The 23643-nt window shown below is 37.6% G+C and overlaps 1 protein-coding gene and 1 long non-coding RNA gene across 2 annotated transcripts; both read left to right on the forward strand.

Annotated features, from left to right (window-relative positions):
- Positions 1 to 1456: 1456 nt before the first annotated feature.
- LOC126830069 (uncharacterized) lies at positions 1457 to 12826 on the forward strand. The gene is made up of 4 exons (XR_007683690.1): positions 1457 to 1643; positions 11494 to 11582; positions 12279 to 12346; positions 12618 to 12826. It is a non-coding gene; the product is annotated as an uncharacterized LOC126830069 (long non-coding RNA).
- Positions 12827 to 18430: 5604 nt separating this feature from the next.
- LOC126829841 (glycine receptor subunit alpha-2) lies at positions 18431 to 23204 on the forward strand. The gene is made up of 3 exons (XM_050559981.1): positions 18431 to 18560; positions 21426 to 21820; positions 22936 to 23204. Exons 1-3 carry the CDS (start codon positions 18443 to 18445, stop codon positions 23152 to 23154), a joined length of 732 nt encoding a protein of 243 aa, XP_050415938.1. The 5' UTR covers positions 18431 to 18442; the 3' UTR covers positions 23155 to 23204.
- The last annotated feature ends 439 nt before the right edge of the window (positions 23205 to 23643 follow it).

Genomic DNA, 23643 nt, shown 5'->3' on the forward strand with positions numbered 1-23643 from the left:
TGGATTGGTGGATCTAGCACACAATCATAATAATGTAGTAATTTACTGTACGGAGTCACGGTGTCTCGGGGGGTACGGCGGAGGGCCTGGCAAGGGATATAGTCGTTTGGATGGGACGAGTAATCGAGATCCCGTGTACACATTGGAGTGCACGTAAGAAAACCCTTGGCAGTTGGAATTCGATATAAGAGTAGACCGTATAGCGCCGCTGTACGTGCAACTGTTCCCTCGTAGCACACTGTATGTATGGCGAATGCCCATCTGCAATAGTCCAGTCTGAGCAGAACAGTAAGACGTTAAACCAAATTTCATTTCATTTCATTTACTTTAACATTTTAAAGGCGCAGTCCCAAGTATATATTCAAAGACTATTTTGGGTTAAACGACACTTGGAAACATTTATCATAGTAATGGTAAGTATTCTAAGATCATTTTACACCTCAAACGACAATTTTATCAACACGCCAATTTGTGTGTTACTATTTCTTTTTAAATGCGTAAGTGTGCGTTTTTTCGACATCCATTTATCGCCATTCGCTATGTCGACATTATATAACGGAGAAATGGAATATGTTGACAATGCTTCAGCATATCATTATCATACCGCAAACGTTAATAAGAAATGACGACACATTGTTGATAGAATTAACTCAGAAAAAATGTTTATTTCAGGGGTAAAATCATCTCAACGATCACAATAATGTTGACATATTACCTTACTGACATCGTGATATCTTTCCTGCTATTGACCCCTATACGCACCCAATCTGATTTAAACAGATCCTACTTCGTTTCGTTTTTTATAGTTCAAAATTTCGTTTTACTTGTCTTTACTACACTAGGATCTGGAAGAGTTGTTGTCATTGACGCGTCTGGATGGTGTGAGGTATTAGCCAATGAAACGGTCTGTTAAGGCGAGCTTTAGGCGTGTTTTGCACGGAACTGTAGGTAATCCACTAGTAACATCAAGGCTGATTGGTTAATCAAATGTCTGACATCATAGGTCAAAAGCGGGTCGTATGACCTCTGACGCGACCTATCGCTACAACCGGTCAGATCTTCATGTAGTGTAGGCCATCGAAAGTATAAAAAACGAAACGAAATATAGATCTGTGCTTTTTCTTTTTAGATGATATAAAAAATTTCAATTCACGCTGTGTAAGTGCATGGTGTGTCCCTTTAAATTAGATGCTAATATATTTATTATCCATTAATATATTTTCTTAATTAGTTGCTAGTCTATATCTATATAGATTTCATCTGCTTAAATGACTAAAGCTCAGGATGTAGTAAATCCAAATCTAAAATCTTGGACATTATTATAATTATCTACGCAAGGAACTGTCGGCAAATCGATAAACACCTTATCTATCTATGTAAACGACTATACATTACACACACACACACAGAAGAAGTACACGGTGTTGAGCGCACGACAGCTAAATCATCACGGAAATCAAATTCATAAACTGCTCACAATCGAACCTATGATTATTGTATTGGGATAACTGGCTATGGGCGTTGTCCCTGTATTGGATTCACTATAACAAGAAAAAAAGATATCGACAAAGATTCGATGCTGTAATAATGATGGATGCTCTCACGGTTCTGATTGTTTTTCTATTGGATTATCTAAGAGCAAGGTAATCTTTTGAATTTTATTTTCTTTAAATCAAAATTGGTAAAAGACATCTATTGGAAACAATAATCATCGTAATCATAAACATGATTGAGATCCGCCAGTATATTTTTAATGATAATATTGATGTGTATTATAACACCCATAGTTATTGATTCAAAACTTCTATATTTTTTATAAATGCGTTGCAGTTAATAAAACCTAGTGAATGTTATCCATAAAGCTGTCTGTTATTATATATTATTTTCACTAAATGCCCTTTAAAGATAGTGTCGAAGGTGTTTGATATTTTTGACACCGCCATAAGCATTGCTTATGCAAGGCTTTCACGTGGGCTGCGAATCTCACGAATTGTCCAGAATACAAACTTTTCCCGATTCGTAGATAAATCGCAGATGGTTCCTGGAGTCCGAGAATGATTTTTATTTAGTTCTTACACATTCGTTTTGTTTGTAGCAGTTCTTAGCTCGACCACGAGCGTTTTGTTTTTGTTTGTCAAAACTTTCGTGGCCGGTCTACGAATTTCGGAATGTGTAGATATATCGTAAACCCGTCGAAACCCTTTCGCACTAAATTGTATTTGTAGCCCAAGTGAAAGTCTCGCGTTACGTGCACTGTAGTCTTAAGCAAGGCTGACACTTGCACGATTCCGTGGCACGCATTGGCACGACTCGAGTCGTAAACTAGTCGTAAACTGGCGTGAAGTGTGCGTAGACCCGTCGTGACTGCGTGCCATGTCGGGACGAGAATTTTGAAATGTTCAAAATTTGGTCACGACAAAATTTAGCGACTGGGTCGTGAACTATACGCACACTGTTCGTGACTCGTCGGGACGATGCGGAAGGGTGCGTCTTCTCTTCTTTGCAATGATTGTGTCTCTGACATTCAGCATGTTGTCTCTTCCACAGCCTATCCAAAAATGACCAGGGGTTGGGGAGGCCCCCTTTTTATATGGCGTGCCCACGTCGGTACGACACCGTCCGAATTGCGCAAACTCGTCGTGCCAATGCGGGAAGTGCGTAAACAATGCGCAAACTATGCACAAACTATGCGTGAACTCGTCGTGCCAATTCGTGTCAATGTGGACACTAATGGGCACGCATTCGTGAACTCGTCGTGAACTAGTCGTGAACAGTGCGGGAGCCTCCCAGTTCGTGCCCCAAAATGGCACGACTTGCCACGACAAAATCGTGGCCAAAAGTCGTGCAAGTGTCAGCCTGGCTTTAAACTTCTAGCATCATCCACGACGAAGTTCAATTTGTTTAAAACATACCTTCATCCTGGGTGTGGGAAAGGGAGGAGTCTCATAAAGTGGCATAGACTATGGTCTCTCTTCATTTAAATCTGGCACTGTTGTCAGATCTTTGTCTATCACTATATCAAGGATGTTTAAAGTAGCTAAGTCTTTAACTCAGTATCATTCACATTGCAAACGCGACTTATTGGTCAATTTTAACCACCATTAATGCTGTAATATTGCTATGAAAAGGTAGGCTTCTGCTATTCAATATTTAAGACACAGCGAAAAATTTTAACTGGACACAAGAATGGCGTGCCAGAATGCTTTCGAGCGCCATTTGTAATGAAGTGATTGGATGAACGAGGCTAAACATATCTCACAAGGGAAGACTGTCGGAGTAGACTGGAATAACCAGACGCCAAAGACTGCCATTCAATATGCACTCTTAGCGTATTTCACCGAAAATAACTGATTAGAAATTACAGTAAAAACAGAAATGATTGAACGCAAATCAATTTATAAACATCCACATTACATTATTATTTGCGTTGCGACCCATTTGTGTCCATTTCTGGGTGCCATAGAGTAACGATTTAGCTCCTTTAAACCGATGTTAAAACTAATTTGAAACATCGGTATGATACATGCAGTCATATTCTCATGTTAATGATATATATAATGAAAGAAAATATCGATGTTAAAAATGAATAAATATTTAAAATCCCTAGTTGTATAATAACCATACATATGTTAGACTAGTATGCAATTGCCATCTATCGAGCCGATTATCATTATTTTCCGACAATAGGTCTTTTGAAGATTTTTAAGTTCTTGAGGGCTCTTTTTTTATTTTTTATTTATTTTTCGTAAATTCTACTTGTTGTAATTCGTAATATATATATATATATATATATATATATATAGAGAGAGAGAGAGAGAGAGAGAGGAGAGAGAGGAGAGAGAGTAAAAGTCCACTCAACACGAACCAGGTCATTTCGGGACTAACATTATGTTTCGATTTTATAACAATAATTCGCTTGCTCGTAGGGGTTTTTAGCAATGGGAGGAAAACCAGAGGATCCGGAGAAAACCCACGAGGTTGGACAGGCGACCCTACTCCTTGTCACGTACAACCGGGAACTCAAAACCACGCCAGTTGACTCAATGAAAGGCCTTATGATACAGCGCGCAACGCGCACGTGCTAACCACCCCCCCCTCCCTTAAAGGAGATAAATCTCTTGCAGTTGTAATATCGAACACAATGGCTACAATTTCCCATTTTCTACAGGATGAAATTGTATAGTATTCAACGGTCCAAATATTCCAGTTTATGTGGTGCAAATCCTATAATTTTTCCTACAGGTTTATGCTACATTTTCTAGGAAAATACTATAGTACTATATATATATTTTTATAGCGTTTTGTCTTTAATCAAGTTTTGTAAACAGACTGCACAGTTGTCCTACTTTCTTCAGTTTCTTGTTAATACTAACTTGTATGAAGTTGTTATACATCTACATTAAATATAAAATGTACAATTCAGCCAATAAACAAAGAGTCTTCTCTTGGATTAACTTTAATCAGTCCGTTAGCTAACGGCTAATGAAATTGACTTTCCAGCAACAGAAATTTAACGGTTGTTAACAAACGACATGTTAGCAAGATAACGACCCGTTACTGTTTTTGAAATACGGTTTAACGTCCTACTGTTTTGTCCCGACTGGGCTAATGAAGACGAGCATATACGCCATCCAGTGTGCTATGAGGGTCATTTTGCCCGGGCAGCGGCAATAAGGCATACTCTTATATGGAATTCCAATTGCCAAGGGATCTTTACGTGTACACCAATGTGCACACGGGACCTCAGTTTTTGTCTCATTCGAATGACTAGACAACCGTCCTCATCAGACCCCCTGTCCCACACCACTGAAACCACGCCGGAAAATCAGAAGGAACTTTTTCGGCCAACACCGGGCGCGAACACGCGCCCTCCAGGCAGGCGAGGAAGCATCTTACTAACTTAGCCACCGTGGCTTCCTGATTTTGCGCACCCGGCCCCAGATGTGTTATAAAGGTGATGGGGTACAATCCAAACAATTTAATGTTCGTTTAGAAATACTTAGCGGAAGTCGGTTTGTTTACTGATTTTAGTTCCGGTTTTGGATCAAACACTAATCAACACATCCAACTTAATCTCAATGGTAAACGAGTTCGCATAATTTTAAAATGTGGACTATAAAGAAATTCACTACATACTTTGTGGCAGTTACGATGGGGGACCTAATTGTAACGCAGTTTTGGACAGTCGATGTTTTATATGTACTCAACTGGCGCTTGAAATAGCGATGTAAATATACAGCAAAAATATTTTTGTTAATCGAATTAAAATTCCATCTTAATTTCGCTTGGGATATCTAACTAATTTCGTATTGAATGGCTGAAGAAATACGTTTTTTAAAATAAGTAAATATCTGATTTGCAGTTTAATAACACAATCGAGATTCCATTTTAATCATTAATGGGTGTAGACGTCACTATAAAAACATAACTAACCTCCATATTTGATGTTTATCACCAATTATAGCATAGTTGATATATCGATGACCTTCCAGATATTTGGGTAAAAACTTTATTTATCGTGTAAAAAGTTGAAAAATTTCATTTATTAAAGATAGACTTCTTATTATTTTAACTTTTAAATGTCACAGTCAGTTATCTATATCGACATATCTATATTGTTTAACTTCAAATGAAAAATGAATTTATCGAATTATCTACAATCTATCTTATGGGTGTTTGTCCGCTTCTTTGATAATCCATAACGAAAATGTCTACATCAGATGAAGATATAATCTCACAGATCACTCGATCCACCACGAGCGTTAAATACAAACGCAATTTTCTTGGAAGGACGCCATGTTGAACCGCTTTGGTGGGCTCGATATGGACCACGCTGTGTTATGGCGCTTAAAAATGCATTCTAACAAACGTTTTTATACGGTAGTTGTTTCGATAAATTAGGCTTTTATGAAGATACCGGGTTCCCTGTAAAACACCATGTGGCGCAAACAGGAAAAAACGGTAAGGGTATAACTAACTCACAATACGTCGGCCTGTCTGCTCGAATGACGTAAAGAGAGTTTCGTAGTTTTGATCAAATGGCTAGCGGTTAAACTTAAACATACAGCAGATTAAACGGCAGAAAAAGACGATGACAGCGAATAAACCAAGAATTTACTTCGGCTTCGATATTTATGGTAAATGGATAGCGAGTAACGGCAAATACAACCTGTAATGGATCCTCGCTACAATAAAGTCAAGTGACAAACGAAGGTGCACAAGTAGATTTTCATGGCTTTGAGTAATTGTTTACGATTTGCAATCTTTTACGAGGGATTTGAAACAAACTTTTGAAAGACAACAGTTTGAATATGTTTTTAGTCCAAAAATATCACCAAAGCACAAGAATAAATCGCCCTGGCACCTGAATTGTGGTAATAAAATCACTGCAAATACGACTTCATTTGTTACGCGTAAATAGACACAGAGTAATGGAGATTGTCGTGGACTCCAAGTGTTCTATCATGGACGTTGTATAGATGGATAGGCAACGTCCACTAAGCCGTTAGAATTCTGTGCCACGGCAAACCATACATGGACTACTATACTCACTGATGATTGGGGTGTAAATGTATCAACGCATCGTCTTTGTTCACTTTGGACGCGCCCATGTGAATCCGAAAAAAAAACCCCAAAACATGTCGAGTTTTCGTTAAAAACAAAACTACTAAAACACTCTTTTAATTTTTACTTCTTCACAATTAATCAACATTCCGGACAGTATTATACCCGAACTTTAGTTTCATAATTTTAAAATCCTTCATACATGCAGGAATGTGGAGTAATAAGCAAAACCAAAATATTTACAAAAACTACGAAAATATTGAAATCGATCATTTCACATTTTTCAACTGCTGCATTTGGAAATTTCAAAGTTCTAAACTGGAGAAACCAACCAACGGGACTCGTTGCCTGTCCATCTATATACGGTCCATAATTCTATACTAGTATTCCATTACCACCAAACAAAGAAATGAAATGAAATGAAATGGGGTTTAACGTCCTACTGTTCTGCTCCTATACTGGGCTAATGAAGACGGGCATACGCCATACAGTGTGATATGAGGGAAATTTTGCCCGGGCAGCGGCACTATCGCCTACTCTTATATCGAATTCCAACTGCCAAGGGATTTTTTACGTGCATTCCAATGTATACACGGGACCTCGGTTTTTCGTATCATCCGAAGGACTAGACAGCCCTCTGTTCTGCACCACTGACAAGGGGAAACCACGTCGGAAAATCTGGATGAACTTTCTCGGCTAATGCAGGGATCGAACGTCCGACCTCCAGGCTAGCGAGCCAGCGTCTTAACCACCTAGCCACCGTGGCTCCCATTATTACCACCAAACAAAAATCATCCAAGTTCGAAGCGATGAAAACCAAATAGTACACGAAAATACACGGACAAAGTGTGTTGCGCACACTATTATATGTAGGCGGTGGAAAAGAAAATTCGCCATGAAAAATTAGTCGGCGTACAAAATATATCTTCGTCTGAAAGTATCATATTTCTAATATCAAGTACAAGCGTCCATAGCATGACGTCATCGCCGTCATATTGGAATTTGGCATCTTAACAAAAATTGAAGTACGTCGATCATACTTGGATTGGCGGAGCCTTATGTTCTTTTCTAAGAGCGTCGCCCCAAGAAGAAAATGATTAAGAACAAGATAAGTAGCGCTTGGGGTCCAGCCCTTGGTCACAACATCAAAGTAGGAAGCCTACTACTTATCGTGTTGTGTACGTATTTAAAGGACAATATTGGTGTCAATCATTATCACATATGTGATAGAACTGGTTAAACAGGTTCCAAATATAATTTTAACACAGAGATCATTGCTACGATAGATGCGTAACGCATATTTGACGAAACGGAGGTGACAAAAGCAAAAGGAAACACGAGTTGATCTTCTATATAACTGACTGAAGTAACGAGCGATAACAGATACACGGGCAAATTTCTGTTCATTGATAATTAATTCGAAGAACAAAGGTTGTTATATGCGACTGTGAGAGGATATCTGACAATTCAAAAAAATAATTGAATGTCACTAGATAAGAGAAAATGAGAAAAATAGGAATAGCCCGTATATTCCCCTGTTTTTATTCAAATTAAAAAAAAAGTATGGTAATACACGGATATTTTCTATTTACTATATTATTCTTTAATATAGAATTTATACTAAAGTTTTTTATATCTAATATAACAGAATCTCTTTTTACGTTTTAGCTCCGAAACGACGAATTTCAGAACTCATTAAATACCGAATGTGAAATTCAAAGATTAAAACTAATAATTCTGTTAAAGTATCTGTCAGCATTTAATCTCATGTCTGTCCTATGATAAACACTGTGTCGAGTAAACCAACATTATATGCTCATATTCTTAATTTAAACATATCCAGATCGTCAAATATCATATACTCGTTATATTAGATATCAGTAAACCAATACCCATAACAGTCCCGCAGTCGATATTCATTAATATATATACATGCCTTTTATTTCTGAAATATATTATTTACTATTTAAAGGGAGATTCAGGATCTACTATATAATGAAAATAATAATGTGTATCGCATTGTCTGCGATATCACTTCCGTGGAAGCAGACGTTAAAGCACCAGGTATTAGTAGTAGTGTATCACGTGGGCCGAACAAAGTGCACCATTCTTTAACAATTTGCGCATTAGAACAGTACCAATTTATGCATAAGAATAATAACAATTTGTGCATTAGTATGACAATATGTGCATTACAATAATAACATTTTTTGTGCATTAGAATAAAACCAGTTTGTGTAATAGAATAATAAAAAATTGCACATTAGAACAATTACAATTTGTGTTTGAGAATAATAACAATTTGTGTATGAGAATAATAACAATTTATGCATGTGAATAATAACAATTTATGCATGTGAATAATAAAAAATTGTGCATTAGAACAATAACAATTTGTGCATGAGGATAATAACAATTTGTGCATTAAAGTAATAACAATTTCACACTGTCTTTAATCTTAGCCTACAGTTTCATATGTGTTCCATGCAACACAGACACGCCAGTGAATAAGTAGAGTCTGTTTGAAATTGTCCATAAAGGTTGCACAATGGAAGCCCCGAGAAAATAGTGAAGCCATATAATGATGTGATTAGTGATCATTAATTTTATGAGATTGTAAATCATCTCTTTATGAACCTGGTTGCATAACTGTGATCATTATCATTATATCACCTGTATCAGTGACAATGTAAAAAAAACCCTACTAAAAATAGTCACGATCCTGCAACACGCACATAATGCATGTTATTAGCTAGAGTCACGGTGGCTCAGTGAGTAAGACGTTGGCTTGCTAACCTGGAGGTCCCGTGTTCGATTCCTGCGTTGGCTGAGAACGTCCATAGGGATTTCCCTGCATAGTCTATATCGCTCCTCTCATCATACAAGGAATATAGAACATATTATAAACAGACCTGCTATGTACATATGAAATAATGGGGGAAAATCATGATGTCAAGAAAACAAATTGTATACACTATTTATAACAAATAAAAAAGAGGAAGCGCTATTTTATAACATGATTAAAAATTGTTCAGAAAAGAAAATAAAATACTGGAACGGCTGGAGACATCAAAGTATTCATGTACTATTTTAAAGATGTAGTTGCAGCCTGATTATCTATACCAAACAGAAGTGATTTAATCTGATGTAATGGTGAAAGATTTATTGAGTTTTATCGGGAATCTGAATAAAATGGGCACCAACAGAGAAAATGTTCAGAATCTTCAAATCGATGAACGCAACTGCATGATGGCTACTCGAAGATATGTCGTAAAATGTCGCTACAAGAAAGCCACAATCTGCTATGTACAATCTGATTGTTTCTTTTGCCTTGTAAAAATGGATTTAGAATAATAAGATCATTTAGTTTTACTTTTTGTTTGAAAGTAGTCAGAGACAGAGAAATTCTTATATTGATATCAAGTTTGTTCAGTCCTTTTGTTCAAGAGGGTCCAAAAGAGTTCGAAAAATTTGTTATTCTACGTTGGTATTGTGAATACCATAGATGATAAGTATTTGGTATGCAGGTGTTAGATCATTAATAATTTTATGAATAAGTGTCAGTTTGTGTCGTTTGCGTCTTTCTTGTAGCGTTATAATCCCGGCTTTGTTGTATAAGACTTTATGGCTCGTACCCCTTACAGCTCCACTTATAGTTCTAAGTGGGTCTAACTGTAAGTTTTCTAGTTTGTTAGTATGACCATAGATGCACTCATGGCAGACAACATCACAGTAATCGAAAGGAAGTAAAATAAGATAAAACAAAGAAAGTGTAAAAGTTTGTAGGGATTTTCGACTTCCGATTAAGCCTATATTTATGTGACCGTAAAGAGTTAATTAGTTTGCTTGTTTTATTAATAATTGAATATACATGCGAATGTCATTTGCAGTTTGAAGGATTAAGCCAAGATGTTATAGGAATTTGACCAAATCTGAGGGCTGGAAGAGGGGGATTTTTCTTGTTAGTTAGTATCAATGTTTCGATTTTAAGGCGGTTAAAGGATACCAGCCATGTTTTAGCCCATCTATTCAGTTTTTCCAGGTCATGTACTATTTGAAAGATGTGATTGCTGGTGTAATGGTAAGATTTATTGGGTTTGTTTCAGAGAGAAATGGGGTTTAACTTTCACTCGACACAAGCTAGGTCATTTCGGGACTAACACATATGGTTTAATTTTATTTCAATAATTCGCTTTTCGCGTAGGGGTCTTTAGTAGTGGGAGGAAATCGGAGGAACTGGAGAAAAACACGCGAGGTTGGACAGACGACCCCACTCCTTGTCACGTACAACCGAGGAATCGAAACCACGCCAGTTGACTCAATGACAGACTTTATGATACAGCGCGCACACGCTAACCATTTAGCCATCCAACCCAGCAGCTATATACAAAGGTGACCTTGTAATAATATCAGCACGGATGCACCACTCTCTTTGAAATTACCGGATGGCAAGCTTTCTAAACTAGGAACTGGTTCTATACACATGTTAATCTCCTTCTTGTCCTTCTTGTTCTTGGGATACACTCAAAAAATGCCTAATTTGGTCCGTTAATTTGAAGAAAATGGACATAAAAATTGGTACGCCTATTCGTTTGCATGTTGCGTGTACTTCCAAGATGGATGCGATGACATCGTATTGTCAAGTCCTGGTTCAGTAGGCTCGTACTTGTTAATGTGAAGTTTTATCTATTCTTTTGTTAATTTCTCCGTTGTATATAATATTTAACATATTCAGGGACGTTTAGTCAAGCTTTGTGTAGAAAGGGTCAACAACTTTATAAACTACAGTAAATGAAAGGGGGTTTAACACCATACCTTGCTGTATTAAATGGTCTAATCAAGACGGAAGTACGCCATATCGGGTTCACAACTACTCTTTGCGAATTTTACGTTGATAGAGCTTATAATATTTTGTTTTGTTTATTAAAGTCATGGGCTGATTACAGAAAGAGAAGTCCTCGATCAGCTGTTCAATGCTTCTAATTATGACCCAAGCATTGGACCATATACAATTACAGGTACGGTGCTAATTAATTAGAATATTACTGACGCGATGTTTATCACGGTTCTATTATAATTGAGAATCCATTAATGCAACTTCAATTAGTCTAGCTATCATTAGTTGTACTAAATAACTGACTGGAGCTATAGCTCGTTTTGTCCTTGATGGTTTGTTTCAAGAAAATGTCAAAAATAATTTAAAGAAAAACATTTGTTCTATCACTATTGCAGGTTGTCCCTTACGGAACAAATCAAATAAGAAATCGATTCATTCATTCATTTAATTTGTCACTCTTATAATACGTCATTTTAAAAACACTGCAGTGGTATTTTGAATTTAGTTAAAGAAATATTCTAATTGGAAAGTCTTGAGACCATTTTGATTTTGATATTAGACCTTATACATATTTTGGTATTTTGGGCACTAGCATCAATTGTTCATGTATATGCCAATAGGAAAATGTTTTTACACTCTTGATTTTTATATTACACATTCTACACATTGTGGTATTAGGCATTGAGCACTAGCATCAATTGACTCTCTTTATGTAATATGTCAATATAAAATATTTAAACCCTGTTGATTTTGATATAAGACGTTGAGCACAATTTGATATTAGACAAGCGACTGCTATTTGAACAAAATTTAAGCGTTCTGGACAATTCGATTCCCTTCCATGCAATATTACTGTTTTCTGTTTCATTATTTTCAGGCGAACCAACGGTCGTGAGTATAGATTTTGATATCTTGGCACTGGGACCCGTCAACGCTTTATCTATGGTAATTTCAAGTTATTACTTATAAGAAATTAGTGAACGGACATCCTAATTGTATAAATATACCATTTTGTACATAGAACAAATCAGAAATAGGTAACTCCCAGGTACTTGGGGTAAAATTTCACATTTAACGTAAGGAAATCATATTCACAAAGGTTTGTTTTTAGTTGTTAGTCATATTTTTTTTTATACAAATAAAAGACATAAGATTTCTAGTGACGACAACCCAACTTCAAAACAATATTTAAAATGAATCGTGTTAATTATTTCAGGAATACAGCATGAGTCTATACTTTCGGCAGTCGTGGCTGGATCCTAGATTAAAACAAGATATTATCCCACATCCTATACAGACGAATTATAGACGTCTAGATTCATTCTGGGTACCAGACCTCTTCTTTCCTGATGCCAAAACTGAACATCAACATGATATAACTATACCTAACATGTATATTAGAATTCACCCTGATGGAACACTCATTTATAGTCAACGGTAAGAGATAAAATGAGGTTTAACGTTCTGCTGTTCTGATACGACTGGGCTATTGAAGACGGGCATACGTCATACAGTTGGCTATGAGGAAAATTTTATCCGGAGAGCGGCGCCCTGGCCTACTCTTATATCGAGTTCGAACTGCCAAGGGTTCTTTTACGTGCATACCAGTGTGTACACTGGACTGAGTTTTCGTCCCATCTAAAACATTATATACGCTGTTCCTTGCCCGGTCTTCCATCCTACACTATCGACAAGGGGACCACATCGGGAAATCCAGATGAACTTTCTCGACCAACAACGATACATTATAAATAATATATAAGCAAAATAATGATATCGTCAATATAATAAAGTCACAAGAAATATTTTTTTTGTGCCAGAAAGGCGGCATTTTAGCCCATTCCTTCTTCAAAGACTAGGGGATCTTTAATGGACACTACCAATTTGTCCACGCAACCTCGTATTGTTTATCCCTTAGAAATGAGTTTTAACGTTCTACTTTTACTATACCAACTAGAGTAATGAAAACAGGTTCCGGGCTTTGTATGGGAACTTTAAATTTCATGCCGGAGCTCTGTATTTTCGGTCATTAAATACAGCCAGCCAATTAAAACTGGCCCGGGCATCCGTCACCTACTAGGTCGTCCATGCATTAATTGATTTTTCTGCAGTATTTGTATCCAGTTCACCGGCCCATTTTTTACCCGGGGCCCGTCACCTACTAGGTCATCCTGTGACACTACGGTAGGACAGATGTGACTTTTATCAGGAACTTCCAGAGAACGGCTCGTGATACTAGGGTGGCACTATCGTCTAGGACTTTCTTTGACTTCACGTTGTAATAACTACGATGTATTTCCAATGATCAATTAAGTTTGAAACACTGTTTATGTTGTTGCTATGTTTATATATCAAATACAGCAAACTACATAGATTAAATACAGGAAAACTACAACATCTATTATAGATACTTTATAATTTAATAAAATATCACGGTCTGAGTTTAACATCCGTTATAACCCTGACCTAACGACCTAAACATCACATTTGTAGCCTGGAGGTCGGGTGTTCGATCCCTGCATTGGCCGAGAAAGTTCATCCATATTTTCCGGCGTGGTTCTCCCTTGTCAGTGATGCAGGACGGAGGGGCTGACAAGGAAAGTTGTCTAGTCATTCTTATGGGACGAAAAACCAAGGTCCTGTGTACACATTGGCGTGCACGTAAAAGATCCCTTGGCAGTTGGAATTCGATATAAGAGTAGGCCGTAGTGCCGCTGTCCGGGCAAAATTTCCCTCATACCACACTGTATGGCGTATGCCCGTCTTCATTAGCCCAGGTTAGGAGCAGAACAGTAGGACGTTAAACTCCATTTCATTTCATTTCATTGTCTCTATCCTATCCTCTCAGCCGAGGCGGCTGTGTGTATGATGTTAACCCCCCCCCCCCGGACCGCTCTATAATGTCTTCTTTACAGTCTTGTCATGATGTCTACACCATAGCCTCTAAACTGATGTCGGAGAGTAAATCAAACCCGGTCTCTCCTATATAGAAAGTATAATGCGTCCGCTATTAGGGCGGGACAATTATCATATTTGGGTTAGTGTTTCATATGGGCACCGTTTTACGTCAACACTATTTTAGTTAATTGTACTAATCTGTGCACGAGATGACTGGACGATAGTAACAACCTTCCAAAATGGATACTGACATAGCTGCCGGTGAGTTAGTCTAATAATGTAGTAGAATAATGCAAGCTACTTCATTACCCTAGTTTTCGTCACAGATCATGTAGGTAATGAATTTCTATATTAAACAACAGCTTTCTTAGAACTAAAATAAACACTATAGTATTACAATCCCATTGCATAAAGGGAGTAGTGCTGGCGCCATACCATTGAATTGATGTATCGCATTTTTTTATGATTTTGTTCCTGTTATTTTGTCGCTTCAGTAAGTAACCTGTCTTAATTATCCACGTCACACAAACACTCTTATATTGTTTTGGTCCTTATTTCGATTCACATCAATGTCGTGATATAAATCAATTTTATTTCTACGACATCGACAGGACTTAAAAACATCAATTATTCATTGACCCCGTTGTTTTCTTGGTAAATACTGACCTGGTTATGAATCGCGATACGGATCGAATGGTAGCACCTGAATCGCAACAAGTATCGTATCGAGACTGAAGTGGCAATACCCAACACTATATACATTAATTGTTTTTCGGTATACAGTATGTGTATCTTGCCCAGCGGTCCATTTTTACCTGGTGGTCCCACCCCACCGACCATTCCACCCCTGCCAATATTGTTATCAGATGTTTGTTGTAGTCTAAATAGATCATATGTTTAACTTAGATTGTCTAGCAATTAAAATCACATGCCGTTTATAAAGGTACCTATGTTAAAGAAGCTAAACATGTAACCCAGTATTTTTCATAATTTTCAATATTGGTCTAATGCGGAATTAATTTGTAATGGTTAATTAAACACACATTATGCAAGAAGGACTTTTTTTAGGCCTGAAATGTTATCTAAATTATTAATTAGACATTAATTAACTTATCCAGACCATAATCAACTCTTGATGTGATTGCTAGCCTGCGATGTTTATTGGATTAGGTTCCGATTTGCTGTTCAACTTCCATTCATGATTTATTCATCAAATGGATAATCGAGACTGTTTTTTTTATCGTACCGACTTTAGCAATGATGATCGAGGCTAGGCCGAAAATTCAATCGCTAAATTCTCGGTTCAGAGTAGATCAATTTGACTGAAATTTTCAGCAAATTGCCGTTATATTATCTAGTTGTTAACTATTATAGTGAGAACTGCCAGCTCTTCATCTAATCTTTCATATTTGTATCTTTAACAAACGACAAAGTAACAATAAAAAAAAAACCGCATAACTAACTGTCGTTCAATTTGGTCTGTCCATGTATTTCACCTAACATAATTGATTAGAAATTACAATTTTTTAAAAAAAATAAATAATTATAAATTAAATTATATACATTCATATTTCATTATTATTAGCTTTTAGACCCATTTTCATCTATTTTAAGGTTCCATGGAGCCATGAAATATCTCGCACAATAATATAATAGTTTTAGCAACAAATATATTTTGAAATATATTTTCCAATCAATGGTTATGTATTTAGACTCTCAAATATATTCTTTATAAATATATTTTCCAATCAATGGTTATGTATTTAGGCTCTCAGATGTATTCTTTGTAATTACAGATTATCACTAAAAATAGGATGTGTGATGGATCTGAGAAAATTTCCTTTGGATAAACAAGTATGTCAGTTTAAAATGGAAAGTTGTAAGTATCTGATATAGTTTACACTGGGAAGCTGTGTGTTAACAAAACAGTTTATAAGATTGTGATAAAATAAAATTATTCAAAATAGTTCAACATGTAAAATTCTAGCTGTGTCTTTGATTCCTCCGAAAAGTTCGAACGTCGAAAAATAGGCAAATGCGAACGGCCCCTTTAGCAGTGGTAGGAAACTGGAGGACCCGGAGAAAACCCACGAGGTTGGACAGACGTTGTAACAAAGTACTCCATAACTTTCATCAAATTGAACTGTAATTTAGGTGCTTAGAACTGTATGACCTCAGCTGGTTTTTGATAATATATGATATTGACTTTTCAACTCTGTATAAACTTCTGTTAAGGCACGAACTGACTATGATCTAATTAAACATGTAATTAATCCCATATGTCATTTACAAACTACATATGATCTTTGCACACACTCCGCTTTACTTCAAAGGAATACGCACTGGTCAGTAAGCGTGCCATGACGAGATAAAAGCGACAATTGCTTGCATGACCATGAGCTTATCTATTCTCCGGCGCTATATATTCAAGAGTTTAGGCAGACGACCACAGACGGGCGGAGAAGAGAGGATTGGACGAGTGCATGGACTCACCCGAGTTCAGCCGCTGTCTTGGCAGAGGAGCAGAATGGTGGATTTAGTATAGTTATATGCATTACGGTCGCAGTCTAGTTGTAAAACTATAGGGTTTATTTGAGTTCTAAGAAAGGTGTTCTGTTTAATATAGAAATTCGTTACCTACATGATGTGTGATGAAAACTAGGGTAATGAAGTAGCTTGCATTATTCTACTACTATCTTAGACTATGTCAGTATTCATTGCTGGAAGTAGGGGACTGTAGTCCAGTCATCTCGTGCACGGATTAGTACAATTAACTAGAATAGTGTTGACGTAAAACGGTGCCTATACGAAACACTTACCCAAAAATGGTAATTGTCCCACCCTAATAGAGCTGGTATGATTTACCCTCAGATATCATAGAGCGGCCCGAAAGGGGAACACCATAGCCTCCTCGGCTGAGAGGCTGGGATATAGACAAAATGTGGTATTTAAACCGTTAGGTCTGAGTTGTAAAGGATGCTAAACTCAGACCGTAGATATTTTAATAACGCCTTAAGTTTCTATAATAGATGTTGTAGTTTTCCTGGATTTAACTTTGTAGTTTGCTGTATTTGATATATAAATATAGAAAGAACATAAACAATGTTACAGACTTAATTGATCATTGGAAATAGTTATCACAACCTGAAGTCGAAGAAAGTCATAGACGATAATGTCACAGCTAATTCCTTTTTGTTGCCGAACATCTACCCCGTAGTGTCATATAGTTCCCGGTGTAGTTTAGTTCATGTTATATCTATGTAACTGTTTGATATTCTGTTCCCGTTGTAAATAAATGCTGCATTTACTAAACTGATCTCTGTTATCACTACGATAGTGTTACAGAGTATAGCGGACAGAAATGAAATTTAATGGGGTTTAACGTCCTACTGTTCTGCTCCGACTGAGCTAATGAAGACGGGCATACGCCATACATTGTGTTACGAGGGAGATTAATAGCGAACAGATAAACGAATATTTATGAACCATTTGAATAAAAGACATATCTTTAAAAAACTTTTCTGCTCCATCCGGACTGATGAAGAACCCTTCACAGTTGGAATTCGAAATAAGAGTAGAACGTAGTGTCACTGTCCGGGTAAAATGTCCCTCATCGAACACTGCATGACGTATGCCCGTCTTCATTAGCCCAGTCGGTGCAGAAAAAGTACGCTACCACCTTGGGTAATAAAATAGACAAGTGTTTCCTAAGAAACTAACTAGAAAAGTCACAAAATAGGCTCAGGCCAGCTTGGGGTGGAGACGTCAGATTGATTAAAAGGCCTCTTCGATCTCGATTCCTTAATAAATACACAATGGCCATTGCAGGGTAGCGTCCAAGGTAAAATTCATGCAAAGGAGAAGCTCCGGGTAAGGCAGAACGTTATACCCTATTTCATTTCATTTCATTTTATTTCATTTCATTAGAGTAAAGTGGCGTGGTTTTGATTCCCTACTTGCACGTGAGAAGGAGTAGGTTCCTCCGGTTTCCTCCCACTGCAAAAGACCCCTACGCGCAAGCGAATTATTGAAATAAAATTGAACCATATTTTAGTCCAGAAATGGCCTAGTTTGTGTCGAGTTTCTCTCTCGCACTTAACAGTTGTATTTTCTTCTTCTTCAGATGGATATGTGACAGAAGATATGTTACTCGTTTGGTCATCGAAACGAAAATTTAGCAATCTTCTGCCGTCTGCTAACATTCCCGATTTCAAAATAACGTCTATTTCTGCTCATGATTGTACAACTAAACTCCAGATGGGTAATGTATAATAATCTGTTTTCCCTCCATCTTAAAGATGCATTATGTAAGATTTTGATAAAGAGCTGGCAGTTCGCGCCAGTTCAAAATTAGATAATGAAAGATGAATATATTGAACACATCATTCAAATTACTTGATTATCGTAGCAACGATATTTGGCAACCGAGACTTAGGAATAGCGTAGTCTCGATTCACATTGCTACTGTTATTACGATATCCATTTTTTAAACTAGCTCATCAAATGGCGATCGTTTTTCAATCCATTTAATCTCGGCCATCCGATGGTCTATAAGAGTTGATTATGAGATTGACATGTGTATAATTAACAATTGCATAATGCATCTTTAAAAGCCATAAATAGTTATGTTTCACATCAAATAGTTTAAAGGCGAAATATGTTCTGTTAGGGTAGCTAGGATTAAGGAAGCCAGTCCAGAAATGTTGATAGTGAATAAAGTTACATTGGGTTTGAATTACTCTTCTAAACATTTATCTTTGATGTACGTAAGTATCTAAAGCTCTGTGATAATTTTATGGAAAAGTGCTGGCACGATATATCGTTGAATCATTGTATCGCAATTCACCTTCTCACGATTTGAAACGCGACACGGTGAATCGATTTTTACGATTCTTTTTAATGTTTTTTTTTGTCGCGTCTGTAAGTAACATGTCGATCTTAATTATCCACGCCACACAATACCCATAGGTACACAAACACTCTTAGAGATACTTTCTAGCATACAAACTGTGTGATTTGATGATATATTTGAACTAAAAATACATTTAAACTAATTAATCTATCAAAAATTTGCTTCAAATCCCTCTCGAAACTTTATATTCGGCGGGAGACACCGTAAGCCATAAATATTGTTGTTAGACGCCATGTCTGTCAGCTCAATTCATCGAAGGAAGGTCCATTTTTCAGAATGTATTTTTCGTTACTTACCTGTCCATTTACCATACATAATTACCATAAGTAATTCTTAATTATTTTCTGTAAACTGCTTTTTCCGTCGTTTAATTGTAGAGTTTTTTGCACGTTGACACCCCTCAATATTCCCCAAACCGCCTAAACATTTAATCAAAAAATAACAACCGCTCCCTAAGTCAAGCTAGCACACAATTGGGTTTCTATGCTTTAATTGGAAATAACCACCCTGGTCTCGGTACGACGTTATTAAGTCTCCTCTGAATTTCATCCCAAAGATGTTCAATCGGGTTAAAGTCCGGACTAAGGGCTGGCCAGTGCATAACGTTGACACTGTTCTGCTGTAGAAAGTCCCGAGTAACTCTGGAGCTATGGGCACGGGCGTTGTCATGCTGGAAAACGTTGTTTCGATGACGTGCGAAATGTGGTATGACGTGAGGCCTGTGAGCTTGATCGATGTAGCGCACTGTTGTTGTGTTGCCACCTCTTCTCCCTGGACAAAGATTTTTGAACACCACAGGACCCACTCTCTGGTTCAGGCCGATTCCGTCCCAAACCATTAAGCTTGGAGCCCCCCCCCCCCCGCATGAGCCTCGTTCCATTACACATTGGTCATGAGATAATAGTTCTCTATTGCCTGTGTCGCCAGTTCTGGTGTTGTTGGGCAAACTGTAGAAGTTCACATCGATGGCGAGGGGTGAAGATCGGTCCACGGTAAGGTAATGGATGTTCTCTCTGGTGGATCTTCCGTGTGTTCCCACTGTTTGACGTGCTGTCTCAGATGCTTGTGTGAAGGGATTCTGCGCGTGATGTTACACAATATGGCGGTCTTGTCGCCTTGTGGTAACCCTTGGTCTACCAGTTTGGGGACGATCAACCGAGGTGTTGGTGGCCCGAAAGCGTTGCTGAAGCCTGTAGATGGTCCGAACATTGACCTGGAAGTGATTGGCAACAGCTTGGGCAGTGTGGCCAGCGCCGAGCCTTCCAAGCGCCTGGTTCTTCTGAGCTGTCGTGAGTCGTGGCATGCTGCTGGCGTTTTAGTGCGAATGATTCAACCAGGTATGGGGGTGCATTTTATATGGCTGGTCACGGTGAACAGCACGTGAAGCATAAGTTACATGAAAATCATGGAGAACATATTACCATCTCAGAAGTCAGGTTGCGTTTTTGAGAACATTTCCTGGGTTCATTTCTGTGTTTGGGAAGGAGCCTTATTGCTCAGGTACAGTTGGAGATGTGGTCACAAATATACAATAAAACATTTGGCAATTTTGATGCAATGCGTCTATTCAGATTAACATACCAAACTAACGTTTATTTTGCTGCTTAGTATATAGCAATCATTGTGAAACTAAATTGGAGAGATTTTGATTTAACAGTTTCTACGAATCTTTGAAACAGGCGCCGAGGTGTTTTGGGTCTGTTATGCAAGATCTTATTCGAAGCTCCAAAGATTTCGCTTTAGTTTTTATAATTTATGCTGACATTTATTGCTTTACATCTTCCTAGTGCAAAAACAGAAAACATGACCTTTTGACCTTGTGGGGTCACAAAGAACAAAGGTGAATTTAGCAAGTTTACATTTTTATTGAAAGGGTGATTACTTTCGATCATTTTCAGCATGTTTTCATGACACAAGAATGGCTTCGCATTTCACTTTCAGTTAGGTCTGGTTCTGTGCCCATTTAATAGCCCCCACCGCACCTGCACTGAGTCTCCAGACTACATGTTCTTTTGTGTTTTATCTTGACCGCGTATCTGTCCTCTGGGTTTCTAGTTGGCTGTTATGTGTGAAGCTGTTCTCCTGGACTTGACTATTAAGATTGAAGGTACTAAATATTAAGCTCGACCCATTGCTACAATTAGAATGCATAGTTTTGTTCCAGTTGTCTCCCTTTTTATGTATATTATGATGATTACTTTCTGTTCATTTTAGGCAACTTTCCCTGTTTGTATGCGGCCCTAGAGATGAAGAGACAGATTGGATTCTACCTTACGCAAACATATATCCCAACAGTACTGATTGTAGTCTTGTCATGGGTTTCCTTCTGGATTGATCTTCACGCAATCCCGGCTAGAATCTCTGTGGGTCTTCTAACAGTTCTGACCATAACTACACAAAGTTCCGGTGTGCGTTCGGAACTACCCCGAGTTCCATACACCAAATCTATTGATGTCTGGATGTCCGCGTGTTTAGTATTTGTCTTTGCTGCGTATGTGGAATACGCCTTTGTGACCGTATTATCCAGACGTTACAAGAAATTTTCCAACAGTAGCGGTAACAGTAATAGCAACAGTAGTGCCACGAATACTTCAAGCAGAGAGTCTTTGGTGAGTAACTAAAATAAAATCGATCCAATGATTCAATCCGCAATAAAGTCAATGATATGAAGATAACTAATAACTTTCAACTAGAAAATAAACGTAACAAATTTCATGTAATGTCATATTCAAAATGACCTTATTAGACGCGTCTCATTACCCAGAATCGTGCATTGGTTCGTTCGTTATTGGAGTTTTACATTCACTTCCACCAAGGGTGAACCCCCCAGAATCCAAGAACAGATCTACTTAGATCAAATCACAATGGGACTATTCCTATGGAATATTAAAGTGTTAATGTCGCATCGATACAAGGCAGATATGTCTAAAAATGTGAATGCCATCTAGTTTAAACATTAAACCACGGCAAATAGAAAATGACTTTCTACCATTTGTTAAAGTCATTTTAAGTTCAAAATAAAGCATAGATTGAGTTGATCTGGTGCGTTATTTCATTTACGGTTAATCTTTTGTTTCGAAATATTAAGAGCAAGCCAGTTTGTTTTTAGCTTGCACTGTCGACAGTAGAACACACAGTTAGCTATATATCAACACTGTCTGTATCTGTGGACTATTTTAACTATAACCCTATATCCACTTCACAAATCAATTCAACACATTAGACGTAATCAAATCGACACATTTATTTTAAATATAATGATTTACTTGTTTTAATAGTATTGTCGTTGATTAAATGGAGGTTAACTAGGGGCATGATGACCGCTGATTTTGCACGAGGAACAAGAACCTGTGTGTGTTTGGGGCGGGGGGAGGGGGCACAAAAAAAACCCCCAAACCAATATTAATGTTTGTTAACGGGGGTGGGCTGGGGGCTTTGGGCTGTGTGGAACATTTTAGAGTCGACCTGAAGCATATTATGTAAGCCACCGTATATGTTTGGTACTAAGGGGGAACAAATTCTCGCGCGTCATCTTCAATTAGACCCACCGTATTCATTAGCCCAGTCGGAGTAGAACAGTAGGACGTTAAACCACATTTCATTTCATCTCTCTTAGCCCCTAGATTGAATGTATTTTCATTAATTAGATCATTTTGAGTTTTAACATACGATTAGGGGTTTTTATTACAATGTTTATTTATAATGTATTTGCTCTATCTTTAAGAATACATCATCACTTTACCATATTTACGAAGAACAAGTAACAGGAATCATGCATAAAGATAGAGAAGGCAAACCCAGATTGTCAAGAACTATGTCAAGGGCGTCTTTACTTACGGGACGAGATGTGGGTCATTTAGTGGACAAGATATCTAGATATTTTTTTCCCGTGGCTTTTGTTGTGTTTAATCTGTGCTATTGGCTATATTATGTTGAATATTAGGAGATGTAAAGCATCGATATCAAATCTATACATCGAATCCATTAATCGCTTTATTTATAATTTGTTATTTCTAGGATAAAGATAATGTATTAAGAAGCTACGGTGTCCATGAGTTACGTCCCCTGTCATCTGTGTGTTATGTGTTTGCGTGACTATTGGTCGCTAGCAGCCATATCTGTCTGTCCACGGATACTTGTGCCCACTCTACTTTATTAAGTTCAGGGACAACCTTGAAGAATCGCAGTCAAAGGGTAACAAAGAACGCTGTTTAAGGGTGTCGCGTATTGCGAATGCCGAAAAGTAGGGAAAATACATTTTCCTTAAGCAATGACCCAATCCCTCGCTAGCCATTGCTGAACTAGAAGCCGAATTTCTATCCAGTTTGTAGAACACAATACGTAACCTGGCATTGGTTTTGGCCCTTCCTGACAGTTGATTAAATGTATTTAAAGAATGGTAAAAATATCGTTCTTCTCCGTGGTCTAACAG

This window comes from Patella vulgata, chromosome 8 (genome assembly GCF_932274485.2).
Source record: "Patella vulgata chromosome 8, xgPatVulg1.2, whole genome shotgun sequence".
NCBI classification, from domain to species: domain Eukaryota; kingdom Metazoa; phylum Mollusca; class Gastropoda; family Patellidae; genus Patella; species Patella vulgata.